General features: G+C 35.3%; 1 protein-coding gene across 4 annotated transcripts in view; it reads right to left on the bottom strand.

The window, feature by feature from the left end:
* Window positions 1–14,504, bottom strand: part of LOC115213800 (protein BCAP) — a 72,777-nt gene that overhangs the window by 19,979 nt on the left and 38,294 nt on the right. For all 4 annotated transcript variants that reach the window (XM_029782666.2, XM_036504909.1, XM_036504910.1 and 1 more), the window contains exons 6-13: window positions 13,675–13,797; window positions 11,157–11,218; window positions 9,510–9,600; window positions 9,013–9,210; window positions 7,519–7,563; window positions 6,767–6,892; window positions 4,641–4,724; window positions 511–582 (exon numbers count right to left, since the gene is read on the bottom strand). In XM_029782666.2, coding sequence (XP_029638526.1) covers window positions 511–582; window positions 4,641–4,724; window positions 6,767–6,892; window positions 7,519–7,563; window positions 9,013–9,210; window positions 9,510–9,600; window positions 11,157–11,218; window positions 13,675–13,797 — 801 coding nt within the window. The remainder of the gene's footprint in view (window positions 1–510; window positions 583–4,640; window positions 4,725–6,766; window positions 6,893–7,518; window positions 7,564–9,012; window positions 9,211–9,509; window positions 9,601–11,156; window positions 11,219–13,674; window positions 13,798–14,504) is intronic.

A 14,504-nucleotide genomic window follows, 5' to 3' on the forward strand; every position in this document is an offset into this window, starting at 1 on the left:
CTAGAGAAATCAATCAACGTTTGTATTAGTAAAATTATGTAGAATTTAGACTTCAGATGGGAGAAGGGGGAGTATTGAAAATGTGACTACATTTTAATTCTATTACTTTCTTTTTTAGTATTTCCATTTTGCAAATTGCACTTTATAAGGCACACTTGGAGGTCAATCTGGTGATCAAAGTCACTGATTATGCCCAGTCACAAGACATGCAATTCCAAGTTTTTCTACCATAGGCAAGCACAACTTACAGCTGTAAGCAGCAGGCGCACTGACAAATTAACTAGCATTTGGTCTTAGATAGGCACATCATGGAGATGGAGAAATATTATTCTAGTGTAAACTTGCTAAAGAATCCTAAAGCCAACAAAATCAACAAGAATATTATTTCCTTCGAATAGCTTCAACAATATGGAAACAAGCGTAGCTGATATGGTTGTGGAGTTTAAGAAGCTTGTTTCACAACCTTATAGTTAAGTAAAATAAAAGGATAAAAAGATAAAATGTAAATACCTTTTTCTGGGGAACAGACAAGTTGGAGATGAATTCAGAGGCCCTCTTCAGATTTTGTTGAGCAAGATCCAGCTAAAAATGGATAAAAAAGGCAAAGTGTGTTGATATTAATTCATAATAAAAATCATAGTAGCTATATGGTTGAGTTTAATAATATTTTCTTACATGTTTAAAAGCCTCAAGGCAAAGACAGTTGTTGAACATGACCTTAACTGATAACAAAAACAAAGTACTAAAAGAAAACGGAATTAAACCTGAGGGAACAGTTTCTAAATCCAGTCCAGACTTGAGTCTAATAGAAGAGCTTCAGGAAAAAAGGATATGAACTGACAGTGGACAGACGGAATGAGGAAGATATGTGAAAGATATATTTTTGAGATGACAAAGGTTCAGTTGCAATAAGCTGTACAAGAGATTAGTTCAACTCCAGTCAGCATAATAATTACATCAGATAATTTTAATTGTATGAGAACTAATAAGAATGTCTTCTTTCTTTTAGGAGTTTATCAGGCCACTTATGTTTCATAAAAATAAACTGTTGTATAAAAAAGTAGTTGACTAAAAGTTGGTTCTCTATAGTTAATAATGTAATATTTCATTTTTAACAGGTTCATAGAATAAGAATACAAAACTAGTTTCAGTGAGGGACATAAGTGGCCTAGTCAAATTTTGAAAGAAGTTTTAAGCACAGTTGTTGATATTATAACACGCTGTAAAAGCAGTGAGCCGACAGAATTGTTACCATGCTAAGCAGCATTTTGACTTCAAATTCCACCAAGCTCAACTTTGTCTTTCATCCTTTTGGGGTCAATAAAATAAGTACCAATTGAGCACTGGGGTCAATGTAATTGACTTAGCCCCTCCCCTGAAATTGCTGGCCTTAAGCGAAAAATTTGAAACCAATATTATAACATTCTGTGTTATAATATTATTCAAATAGAACTTTTTTCCTTCTCAGATTTATAACTACACTGTTTTAGGCAAGACTGGATCCATAGAACCTTCAGCTTAAAATTTACTAACTACTAGTATCAATTTTGAAACTCTTGTCTCTGCACTAAATATCAAATCTCCATTATTGATCCACAAATGGATGAAGCCCCAGAAAATCACTGACAGCTTATCTATGCTGGATGTAGGCCTACTGTAAGTTGGGCATGCTGCACTCATGGTCAGGTGACTTACCCTGACTATTGGTACCTAAGATCTGAACAGAGAACATAAGTCTCATCCAGTAACAGTTTCACCAATCCTTTACCTTGGACTAGTATTTTATTTATCAACACTGTAAGAATAAAAAACAAACAAAACTGGGTTTAGCAGGATTTTAACTCAAAGTAGAGAGAGAGCTGGAACTAGCACCACAAAAGCATCCTGACACTGACAACTGTGCCAAGTTGGCACCTAATAACAACTATTACTCAGAAAACATTGTTTTACTATTTAATGAGAGAAAAAAAACAATTCCTACAGGATAGAAAGAACTACTTTCTTTTACATTGTGAGTTCAAATTTTACCAGGGCTGATACCTATCTTATCTTTTCCTCCAGAGTTCATTAAAATATGTATTGGTAATATGTTATGTCACTTTTGAAATTTATTAGGAGTTCAAAGCTATGTAAAAGACAAAAGCTAAAAAGAGACCATGCCGAGGAAACTGTTTCACAGCTGCAGTGAAATTAACTTCTGTTTATTTCTACTATATACAAATTCAAAATATATCTTATGAATAATTATAGAAATGGTAGCCAAATCTCCCTCAATTCATAATCTACTGTCTTCAGAAGTGAAGGTGGCATTAAATAATGTCTCTACTGATTTGGCTACCATACCTCAGCCACTCAACCTCGAAATGGTAGCCAGATCTCCCTCAAATCACAACCTAGTCCTAGATGTACTATTTCTTGAAAATTTGAGTGGATGGTCATAGTGGAATACCTTTAACAATAAATATGCTTGCTAAATCTGGACTGATCTGGAATTAAACAACAATACAAGATGTTGGGCAAAACAACTAAAAAGTCAGCAGTCTAGGTGCAAGTTACGAATTACCATTCAATGACCACTACACAGTAATATAGGCCAATGTTGTGAGAAGTGCAGTGCAGTGTCACTAACAATAGATTTGTTATGTATGTAAGTGTTAAATTCAGCTTTTTCTGTGTATAGGAATGAATTGTGCCAAAAAAGATGAATGTGCAAGACATATATTGCTTGAAGACAAGGTGTTCAATTGGTAGTCCTATCATTTAAAGGGTTATAGGATTCATTATTACACCATACAAATATACAAACATTTGCAATATAAGGAAAAAATAATGACAATAATTTTACATGATCATGGAGTAATCATCATCATTTAATTTCTGTTTTCATGCTGGCATTGACTGGACAGTTTGATAAGAGCCAATGAGCCAGAGGACTGTTGCGTGCAGATGTCTGTTTTGGCATGGTTTCTATGGCTGGATGTCCTTCCTAATGCCAACAACACCATAGAATATACTGGGTACTTTTTACACCAAATAATTTGCAAGACAAAGGTTAAGCCCCAGCTTAACTGAGTGGTGCTGTAGTAGAGAGCGGGGTGACTATGTGCAAGGTGGTGAGAGGATAAAGTATGACAGAGGGTCAGGTACAAGGGTCTTGCTAAAGAGGAGATACATGGCAACCCAGCAGTATATAAGCAGTAACTAAAAGGAAGACAAAGATGGTGGTGATGGGGTACCAGAGTGTACTCACAACATACAAGAAATGAGAGAATACTGACAGAAGAGTGCGAGTGGAGAATAACATGGTTAAAGGTAAGAGTAGAGGTGTATATAGATGATGAACAAAGGTAGTGGTGTAGTGAATGGTGAATATCAGTATGGGGTGAGGGGTTAGTGGAAGAAATAGGAATGGCTCAGGGAAAACGTGACAAGTATCAGTACCAGGAAGGGTGGCAGCAGAATAATAAACTTGCAGATAAGTCAGAAAAATATGAGTCATGTTAAATTGTTGTTGTTGTATGGGTAGTGAATTGGTTAAATTGTTAAAGCATCAGACAAAATACTTTGCAGTATTTGTTCTGGTTCTTTACATCCAAAGTTCAAATTCTGTAGTGGTCAATTTTGTCTTTCATCCTTTTGGAGGTTGGGGAGGAGAGCACTAAAATAAAGTACCAGTCAAGTACTAGGGTTGATTTAATTGACTAACCCCTCCCTCAAATTTGCTGGCTTTGTGCCTAAATTCAGAAATTATCATTACTATAATTGCAAGCTAGCAGAATCATTAGAGCACTGTAGAAAATGTTGTGTGGTATTTCTTCCAACTCTTTTATGTTCAGAGTTCAATTCCTGCCAGGGTCAACTTTGTTTTCAATTCTTTCAGACAATAAAATAAATACCAATCAAGCAGTAGGGTTACTCTTCTTATTCAAAATTACTAGTCTTGTGCCAAAATATCAAAACCATTATTATTGTTGCTGTTAAGGCAGCGAGCTGGCAGAATCGTTAGCTTGCCAAGCAAAATGCTTAGTGATATTTTGTCTGTTTTCACGTTCTGAATTCAAATGCTATAAAAATTATTCATTTTCATTTATTTCTTCTTGTAAAATGAAAACATAGAAGTCTATAAAAACATATTTTTTTTACTTAACCCTTAGAGGACAATCAAGTTGATGTATGAACCTACCATTTTTCACACTAGAAAACCAAATCTTTAAGTGTACTTTACTTTGTTTGTTGAAATTTAGATTTCTCTACAGAATTTTCGATAATAAAATCCTTATTCTTTGTGTTTCTTAAAAACTGGTTCTGTCTTCTTCAGTGTAGAAGATCAGATCAAAAGTATTATCTTCAAAGGGTTAAGCAGTCAACTAGAAATAGCAGTAAAATCTTCAAATTACACACACCCTATCATCTTAAAAGGGGGATACTTTGGATAGTGAGTTTACAGATGTACAGCACCAGCAAAAATGATGGATTGGTCAAGGCTGGAACATTTTTGATCATACACCTCCTGGATCAGGGCCAATCTGGGGATAAACATCAACAACAACAGAAATCATTGTTTTTTTTTTCCTTTATCCTTTGTTTTTGTTCATTACATACTTTGTGGAAAGTAAAGTGGGGTAAAATAGATTTTTAACCTCATTTTTAATCAACATTTTCTCTTTTGTAAGAATGTCACATTTCTCCATGTAATATTTCAGCTTTCTCTCATTGTTTGCAATCTGTAAATATAAATATGAGAAATGTTAAAACAAATCCAACAATAATAAAATCAGAAGTCAGATATAGAACCTAGATTTGTGCAACCAAGACCAGACTTGAAACAAGCAGTGTAAAAATTGTTGCTTTTTTTTTGGTAATGCCAAAAAAAAAAAAAAATTAACACATTTTATGTGGGAGGAGTAAACCACCCACCTTAACCCTTTCAGAAGTGAATAATTAAAAAAAAAATTTGTGGCATGAGCAAATTATTTTCAGAAAATTTGTGAGAAACATGGTATCTTTCATCATCATCATCAACATTTAACATCTCTTTTCCATATTGGCATGGATTGGAAACTTGACAGGAACTGGCAAGGCCAGGGGCTGCACCAGGCTCCATAGTCTATTTTGATTTGGTTTCTGTGACTGGATGCCCGTCCTAACACCAATCACTCTACAGAGTACACTGGGTGCTTTTTACATGGCACCAGCACCCACACTGATACTTTTTATGTGGCACCTTGGTTTTAGGATCTCAATTCTGTTGTGGGCAAACAAGTCATTTATTTAAATAGAATGTGGCAGAAAAACATCCCATATTTTAGACAGCCATTGGCCTGATGCTGGTGAAGTTGAGCAAGTGATAACAGGATCTTCATGTAGGTAATGTTTAACCATTTTCTTTATCTTTTTTCTTTTACCATCACAGTTTGGACTAATGTGCATCAAGTATTTGCTGTTGAAACGTTTTTCAACCTCTAAAATGTGGGAGGTTTAAAAAAATTTTTTTTATTTGTCTTACTCTGTATGAAAAGAATCAAAATATGATAATTTGCTCAGCAATTGTATTTCATAATACAATACCATGTTAAGCACAAAATTATGATCCAACTTGAAGTCTGGTTCCACATTTCAGTTTCAACTGACTGTCTGAAGCATGGAAAAAGCATAGAATGAGCTTGAAAGTTGCCTTTTGTTAACAGAATGACACGAACCACTGAACACCATCATGTTGCTTTCCATCACTTAAATCTATAAATATATCCTTCTCAATAAATATCATAATGACATGCAGATTACAAGAAATCTACAGGAATGCACGCAGTTGGGCTCCCTAGTAACGCTTCAAAATATCAATATCCAATAATAAGCCAATAGAAGAATGATTTACATTGAACTACAGTAAAAATTACCAAAATGTTGCCCTGCTTGTTGTGTACTATTTGCGACCAAATTATCAATTAGTCTGTAACAGGGTTAATTAACAGAGAGTAAAGATTCAGTAAATTAGGTCCCAATATAATATAATAATAATGACCTTATTGCATACAGTGCTCAGGTGTACTACAACTCGTTAGTAAGATTTTTTATCATGCCTCTTGCCTGTAACACCACAACAAAATAGCAGGCTAATGGCACAGTAAGAGAGAAATAGCAACCTATTCTCTCTCAAAACACACCCTGCCGTTTTAAAAAGAGAATGACACATAGGTATCCAGGATAATGTAATCTCAGCTGTTTTATAACTTAAACAACGATGAGAGTGATCTCAGTTTGAACGCTCTTGATCAAAGGTTTGTCCGATCACGGCCAAATTAGGGATCAACAAAAAGATGAGAATAAAGATGATAATGATGATGGTGATGGTGGCTGTAGTGGTAGTGATGCTGGTGGTGGTGGTGAAGGTGATAATGATGATAAGTGGTGGCAGTGATGCAGGTGGTGGTGGTGAAGATGATAATGATGATAAGTGGTGGCAGTGACTTTGGTAATAATTATGTTAATGACGATGGACACAACAGCCCTAATGGTGATAATAAAGCTAACAGTAATGACCAACTCAAGCTGGGATGGAAGATGGATGTTAAAAGACACAGGACTATAAGTGGGAGACACTTGCCCAAGGTGCCATGAACCTTGGTTGTGAAGCAAATTTCTTAACCACATAACTTTTATTTCTAAATGAAGGGCAATAACTTTGTTATCTACTGTGCCATATACATGTGTTATTGGTCTAAACATCTAAAGAAGTGGTTAATTTCAGAAAAATTATAAATCTTACCGTATTAGTTTTTTCTTGAAATTCCTTCTGAAGAGCATCAAACTTTTTCTCCATCTCCAGTTTAGCAGCTTGAGCTTTCATACGTTCTTCATGTTCCACTTTAAAATCGTCTTGAAAGATTTGCATCTAAATCAGAATAAAATAGACTAATAAATAACATGTTAGTATGTGTGATTTAAATACTATGACAGAAATTACTCAATTTTAGCTTCATTGATTTTTGTTACAGTTCAGATCTGTGAGAGAATAAACAATTTCCTTACTACATCTTGAAGAATTATACCGAGTGTGACATAAATATTTACCCATTATTTATAAGAAAGTCATGCACTTCAGTTGAGAAAAGATTAAAGGCTATGGTGAATGCAAAGAGTGGCCATTTTGCATTGTAAATATTTGTAAAATATTGTCAATAACTATAACAATCAGCCTGTAAACTTTCAATAACCAAACCTAAAACTTTTTATTTTATGATAAAATGAATAAATATACAGGAGGGTGCTGAAAAGTTGCTGGCTTCAGGTAAAAGAGAATACAGGAGGATCAGCTAGTTGTGATTTTATTGAACATATTCTCCTCTCAGATTCACACACTTATTGCAGCAGTCCTTCTGTTTTTCTAAGCCCTGTAAAAGAACTCAAAAGGTTGAATCTCCAATCAGGCCTTTTGTGATACTCTTAAAGCCAGGAACTTTTCAGCACCCCCTCACACATGTCATGCTCAATAAAATCGTAATTCAAATGCAAACTTACCTGTTGACTTATCATGTCATCTTCCTCTTCAGCTTTACCATGTTCCTAAAAATAAAAAGAAACTTGAATTCTAAATTACTGTTAACTATAAACTAAATTACTGTTGCCTAAGACAGCCCCTAGTTCTACGAAACAAATTCCCATTTTTATAGTGACCTAAAGTAAAATTTTCCATAAAAACTTTGTTATTACTTAATGATGATAAGGTTATTTTAAACAGCATATTTTAACAATAATGAAGTAACAAAAGAGTTAAAGCATTCATAACTTTTTGCTGCTGCTGCAAAAATTTAAGTAAATGTAAATTAAAATTTACAGTCTATAACAATATTTTTCTGTTTATTTGTCTTTGGTCACTAAGTTTTATTTGCTATTTGCTTCTATCTAGAAATCAAAGGAAATGACCACTAAATTTTGTCTATGACCTGGACATCAATGTTTTGAAACTGGCCTATTTTCAGATAGATTCAGCAAAGAGTTACTGAAGCAAAAATATTGTTATAGCAAATATTCTATTCAATACCACAGATTTGCTTCTCAATTGCTTGACCATAACCACTTGAGCATGTCCCTTAGTGGCTGACAATATGTGCATCTCTGATCATGAGTAGGAGTAGTTGGGGAGCACCATAGCCATGTGCAGAGAAAGATACTTTGAATGTGAATAAATGTAACAAAAGCAAAGTTTGAAGGAAATATTAACCATTTTTCATACTTTTTTGGGGTAAGCAAATAGGAAAAAACTGCGGCTACCCAAGGACAAAAATCGTGTTACACAGTGTTAGTAATGGTGACTGATTTAGGCATAAGGTCAATAGTTTTGAGAAGAGGATTTATTCAATACCATCAACTCCTGTATTTGAATGGTACTTTATATTACCAATGCTTGGCTGTAGTCTGTTAAGGATAATTACTATATATATATATATATATATATATATGAAAAAAAAATATTAAAATTCTTTCAAAGCAGAGAAGAGGAAGTGTGCATGCATTTCTGTTGTCACAATGAAATACACATGCCCCATTAGCAGTATTCAAGATTTTTAGCATTTTCTGAATCACTGAGAAAACTCTCCTGCAATGGTCTGCATGGACGATACCATATATCTATCAATGCAGATCACACACAACACAAAAGTACCATGCTTCTTTCTACTCTAGGACAGTTCCAGTAGCATATATCTTGGCACTGTTTGTTTTCAATTTTGTATGAAAATATGTCCAACTATGGGGAAATATTACCTTGCTTGGAAACAGGAGGATTGGTAACAGATAGTGCATCTGTCTCAACGAATTCCATTTGACCCTTGCAAGCACAACAATGATAATGGTGGTGGTGAATGAAGCAAAGTTGGTAACATCATTCTCTAAATCACCAAACAACAATCTTCTTCGTGCTGGATTCAGATTAATGGATCTGCAGTATGCAGGAATTTTGATCTAGTGGTTCACACTGACAAATCACATAAAAAAAAAAAGAGCTGTACTTACTAACTTGGTGGACAATTCCTTAATCAATTCTGCAATTTCCGAATTGTGTTGTTTCTTTTCGTTGGCTAACTGAGCTTCAAGTTGGCTATTTTGTCTGCATTTTGCTTCCAGATGTTTCCGAAGATCAGTTAAATCCTGGTCTGATTTCTTTTTAGTAGTAAAATACATGTTCTTCCATTCATCAGAAGTATTTCCAAGCTAAATAAATAAATAATTCCTTTCAAAATAGTCAATTATTACAGTCATTTTTGACCCCTCCATAAAAATGACTTGTAAAATTAAAACAAATCAAAAGTTATTTCCACATGGCTGTGTAGTTAAGATGTTACTTTATTAAATTCGTCGTTGTTTTCAAAATAAAATAAAATAAAACAAAGGTGGTGTAATTCAATAGAAATATAATAAACAAATGTGGGTTAAAAAGAAACTAAAATGAAAATAAATTTATCCACTCCAAATTATTATCCACTAGGAACTAGGTCAAATTTGGGACTTACAGGATCAGTCTCCACAAAGACATATTTTTCTTTTTCCGCTGCACCTGCTTGATTTGGAAGAAATTGCTTCTGAAAATTTTCATTTTCTCTCCTGTAAGAAATTTTTTAAAAGATGTTAAATAATTGTTTCTCATGTTATTGTTTTGCATGAATATGTCAATTTCTTTGTGCTAGCACAAGGGCACATATTGGAGTGGAGTTATAAGTTTAGTTGATTGCAACTAGCACAAAGGCAGTTGATTTTACTCAATGTAGTTAACTTGTCAAACAGACTGCATCAACTGCATACCTCCCTTTCAAGTATTGATCCTAAAGTTATTATTTATAGAAAATGTGAATGTTGACTTGGTAGAAGCAGTAGTGTTGAAACTAAATTTCCTAACAGTATATAGATTTATAATTATTTTTCAACCTGTTCAGTCCAGATCCTGCCAGAGCTGACTTTCATTCTCTCAGGAATCAATGAAATATACTGGTGTTGCAATCAACTAAACATACACCCTTCCAAAGAGGGGAGTATGTTCATTTGTTTGCAACTAGCAGAGGGGTAGTTTACTGCAAAAGAGTACATATTGGAATGAAGAAAGTTCATAATGCAATATTTACAGCTTATTTCAGCCCTTGACAACAAAACCAGTGGTTGAACCCTTTAACACAGCTTTTGTTTCAATTGATTAAGAAATTTATGAAGAATTTTTTAAGATAATTGTATTATTAAGCTGGTGTTTGGAACATAAATTAACATAAGGTTTTATTGGAAGGTTTTAATTTATATGATTTTTAAAATAAGAGATTTGTATCCCAAGCGGGGTTTCAAGTGGGTTGGTATCAAAAGGGTCAACACTATTACAGTGTGCAAACAAATATCTCTCTTCTTCAGTTGATTGTTTATTCTACTGAAAGAACTGGAGATATGTATGATACGATGTGGTACTAACAGTCAAAGAACTGGTGGTATGGTTACCTGGCTATAGACACAGCACTATGCCATGTCTGCAGTCAATAAACCAGTCCAGGCTAGTTTGTATAGAGGTATCACAGAATAATGCAACTCACTTCTGTAAGCAGCAATAGCACTGTTAAATGGGCAAATGTTCTGTAATGATATAGTGCAAAGCTTGCTTGATATACTTGTAGAGGAAAAGATTCTACTTGGTTGACTTGCTCTCTATAAACTATCTGAAGAAACATTTATTATCAATGTTGCCTTGACAACTCAATGGAGCAATGGGACTCATCATTACAGCTAACATTCAATCCAGGATATGCAAAGCAAGATAACAGTATAACATAGAGACAATTATACGACAAACATTTGATAAATTTTTTTTTCAGAATTTAGTGACAGATAAATTTTGAGAGCAGGTAGCTGCAAGTAGTAAATATATTCAATAAGTTTCTCTCAGTACTTGTAATCTTTATTTCATAGTATTATGAAGATTTTGCTAGTATGAATTATTCCTGCTTACTCTCATTTTTATATCTATCACATATGTGAGTGAGAGTGATACAAATTTTCTTTCATATGTCAGAGAATGAAGAAATTAAACGAAAATATCCAAAGCTGGAAAAATTGTCAAAAATTTCACATAAGATATACGCAATTTATTTTTCAATAGATGCTTATGTGAAAATGCTATCACTTACCTGAATATTTCATTCTCAGATCTGCATTTTTTTAGTTCCTTTGTCAAAACCTTTAAGACTTCCTGATGGTAGATAAGGAGAGAAAAATAAAAGTTACAAAGATACAGATAGAGTGTGACTGTATATGCGTCTTATTAATTTTACTGCTTGCCTATTATTGTATGATTGTAGAGGAAGTAAGACAGAAGCTAAGTACATACTGCTCTGTGGAGGCGCAATGGCCCAGTGGTTAGGGCAGCGGACTCGCGGTCATATGATCGCGGTTTCGATTCCCAGACCGGGCATTGTGAGTGTTTATTGAGCGAAAACACCTAAAGCTCCATGAGGCTCCGGCAGGGGATGGTGGTGATCCCTGCTGTACTCTTTCACCACAACTTTCTCTCACTCTTACTTCCTGTTTCTGTTGTACCTGTATTTTAAAGGGCTGGCCTTGTCACTCTCTGTGTCACGCTGAATATCCCCGAGAACTACGTTAAGGGTACACGTAGTGTGTGGAGTGCTCAGCCACTTACACGTTAATTTCACGAGCTGGCTGTTCCATTGATTCGGATCAACCAGAACCCTCGTCGTGTAACCGATGGAGTGCTTCCACATACTGCTCTAAATTACTAACAACAGTAAGGAAATGAAATAGAAATAAAGGAAAGAAATGCATGGTTTGTTGTTGATAGGCTCTTCCAACTCTACTTGAATGTAACTTTTTATCAGTTCCTGCTCAGTTACAGATAAATCTTGATGGCAGTTGTGAATCTGCCCAAACTTACTTCAAAACAATCCATCTTGCACCATTTCTCACCAATACAGTACAGCACTTTAGATGATGTCCCTGAGAGAATTTCATCTCATCTGTACCTCACCAGCTAGTGGGAGATCTCTGTAAGGAGAGCATCTTCTTCCAGTAACATGATAAAACACTTCTTTACCTAAGTGTTGTGTCACGGTGAAATTAATGTGCTGCTTACTGTGTGGTTGCTTGTAGTGCATCTTCTTCACAGCAGTCCGATCTTGCAACAAACTAAAGAGTGATCCCTGTCACAGTCAGCATCTTGGAAGGATCAATACATAAATATATTTCTCACATATGTCCTATAAGTATCAAGTCTAGTTTGTGCCAGTGTTTGGAATGAGGATATCTCCAAGACACTACGAGCAGAGTTATATTTTGGAAGTGTTGATGACATACAGTCCACATATATATGTAATTTATACATACAAGGTGCAGTGAATAAACTGTCGTCTAAATTATGCAAAAATGAAAATAACACTGACATCTCATTTTAACAGATATATTTACTAAAATTACATGAAAATATCTTGAAATACTAAAGAGTAAATTTATTCAATAAAATCGCCATTGGCTTCAACCATGGCCTCCAGACGACTTCAGATTCTGCTGCAACTCTTCTGGACAGACTCCTTGTTGTTTAAGTTGGTGAATGCTGTCATAGTCCTTGCCTTCAGTTTGTCTTTGGTGTTACAAGGAGTTTTGTTGGTCTCTCACTCAACTGCACCCCATACATAATGATCAAGGGAGTTGCAGTCTGAGGAGTTAGGTGGCCAGATGTTAAGAGTGATGTGGTCGCAGAAATTGTCTGACAGCCATGACGGGTTCTCCAGCTTGTGTGGCATGGTGCAGAGTCATGTTGCCAGACATAAGGTCTTCCAGCAACCGCCTTCTTGACCCAGGGCGGTACTACCTCCTCAAGCTACTTGATGTAGGTCTCCATATTGTGTCTGAGATCATGTGGGAAGATGAATGGAGGCATAATGTCGCCATCACTAGTGATCACTCCAAACACCATAATGTTGACTGAATGTTTGATTTTTATTACTCTTGGTACATGTCCTCAGCTTGTATTGTCCTCAAACTGACACCCAAACACTCTGAAATGTTCATATTAGAACTTCTGGCATGAATGCCAAGCAGTACAGCATATCGTTTCCAAATTTCTGGCGGAGTGAATTGTGTCGAGGTGCTGTTTTCTCACAGACGGTGCCCAACTGCCCCTATTATACTGTGTAGTCAACAAAATCAAAAACAAGCAATGCATGTGCGTGAAATAAAAATATAAAATGGTGACAATTTACCCATTGCACCCTGTATATGCATGTGCATGTAAATATATATATATATGTATATACATATATACATGCACACATACACAGATATATGAACACATGTATACATATGTATGCAATTTCACCTTGGGCACAATATTTGCAAACGAGTGTTACTGTCATACAGTTTCCTTCATTTCCAATTTTCCGTGAAAATATGTCGAGCCATGTGGGAATATTACCTTCTTTGAAAACAGCTGAAGGTTGGCAACAGTAAGAGCATCCAGCCATAAAAATGTTGATGTCAAAACAAAGATGATGGCAAGTGTTTGTGTGTGTGTGTGTATGTATGTATGTATATGTATATATATATATATATATATATATATATATATATATTAGAAAAAGAGAGAGAGGGGGGAGCAGAAAGATACAGATCAAAGTTTCCAAAATCATTCACCTGATCACGCCGTCTTTTCTCTTCTATTACTGAGATAGAATCAGCTAATTTCTTCAGCTCTTCCCCAAGCTTTGTAGGATCTTCGAAAGCCACATCTCGATGCTCAAAGATAGATCTCAGTTCCTACAAAATAAAAAAAAAATGAAAAAACAATTCAAAAATGTTACATGAACTTTCTTTTTGCATTACCACTGATCCCCTCCGCCTCCACTCCTATATTCCAAAACTATTCATCATTGCTTACATCTGTATTCATGTTCACCATTTACTGCTTTCATTTCTGCCTTCATCTGTACTGTCAATCACTCTCACACCCTTATGAACCTACCTTCCACCCAGCCATCCTCGGTTCTCTATTCTTATTCTCTTTTTATCAACCTTTTTGTACCTTGAGAACATATCCTGATATCTCATCTTGACAATCCTTTTTCTCTTTTCTGCTGGGGCAGCCACATATCTCCTCCACAAGACACTTGATCCTGTCTCTCTTTCCTACTTCAACCACTCTACACCTGGCACAAAGCCACTTTCCTTGACACTGTACCCCTACTCTGTCAAGGGCCCTCGCCTTGTAGGTTACTTGGTGACTCCACTAGTGCTAGTACCATGGAAAAAGGCACCCGGTACATGTAAAATGGTTGGCATCCAGCCACAGAAATCTTGCCAAAGCAGACATTGGAGACCAATGCAGCATTCAAGATAACTGGGTCCTGTCAAACCATCCAACCTATGAAATATGAACATTAAATGATGATGATGAACTGCCTTAATTTATATGTGGTAGGAGGTATTTTTCCCCTCAATACCTTATGATACATCAGTTTTGATAG

The sequence above is a fragment of the Octopus sinensis genome, linkage group LG7 (genome assembly GCF_006345805.1).
Source record: "Octopus sinensis linkage group LG7, ASM634580v1, whole genome shotgun sequence".
Taxonomy (NCBI): Eukaryota; Metazoa; Mollusca; class Cephalopoda; order Octopoda; family Octopodidae; genus Octopus; species Octopus sinensis.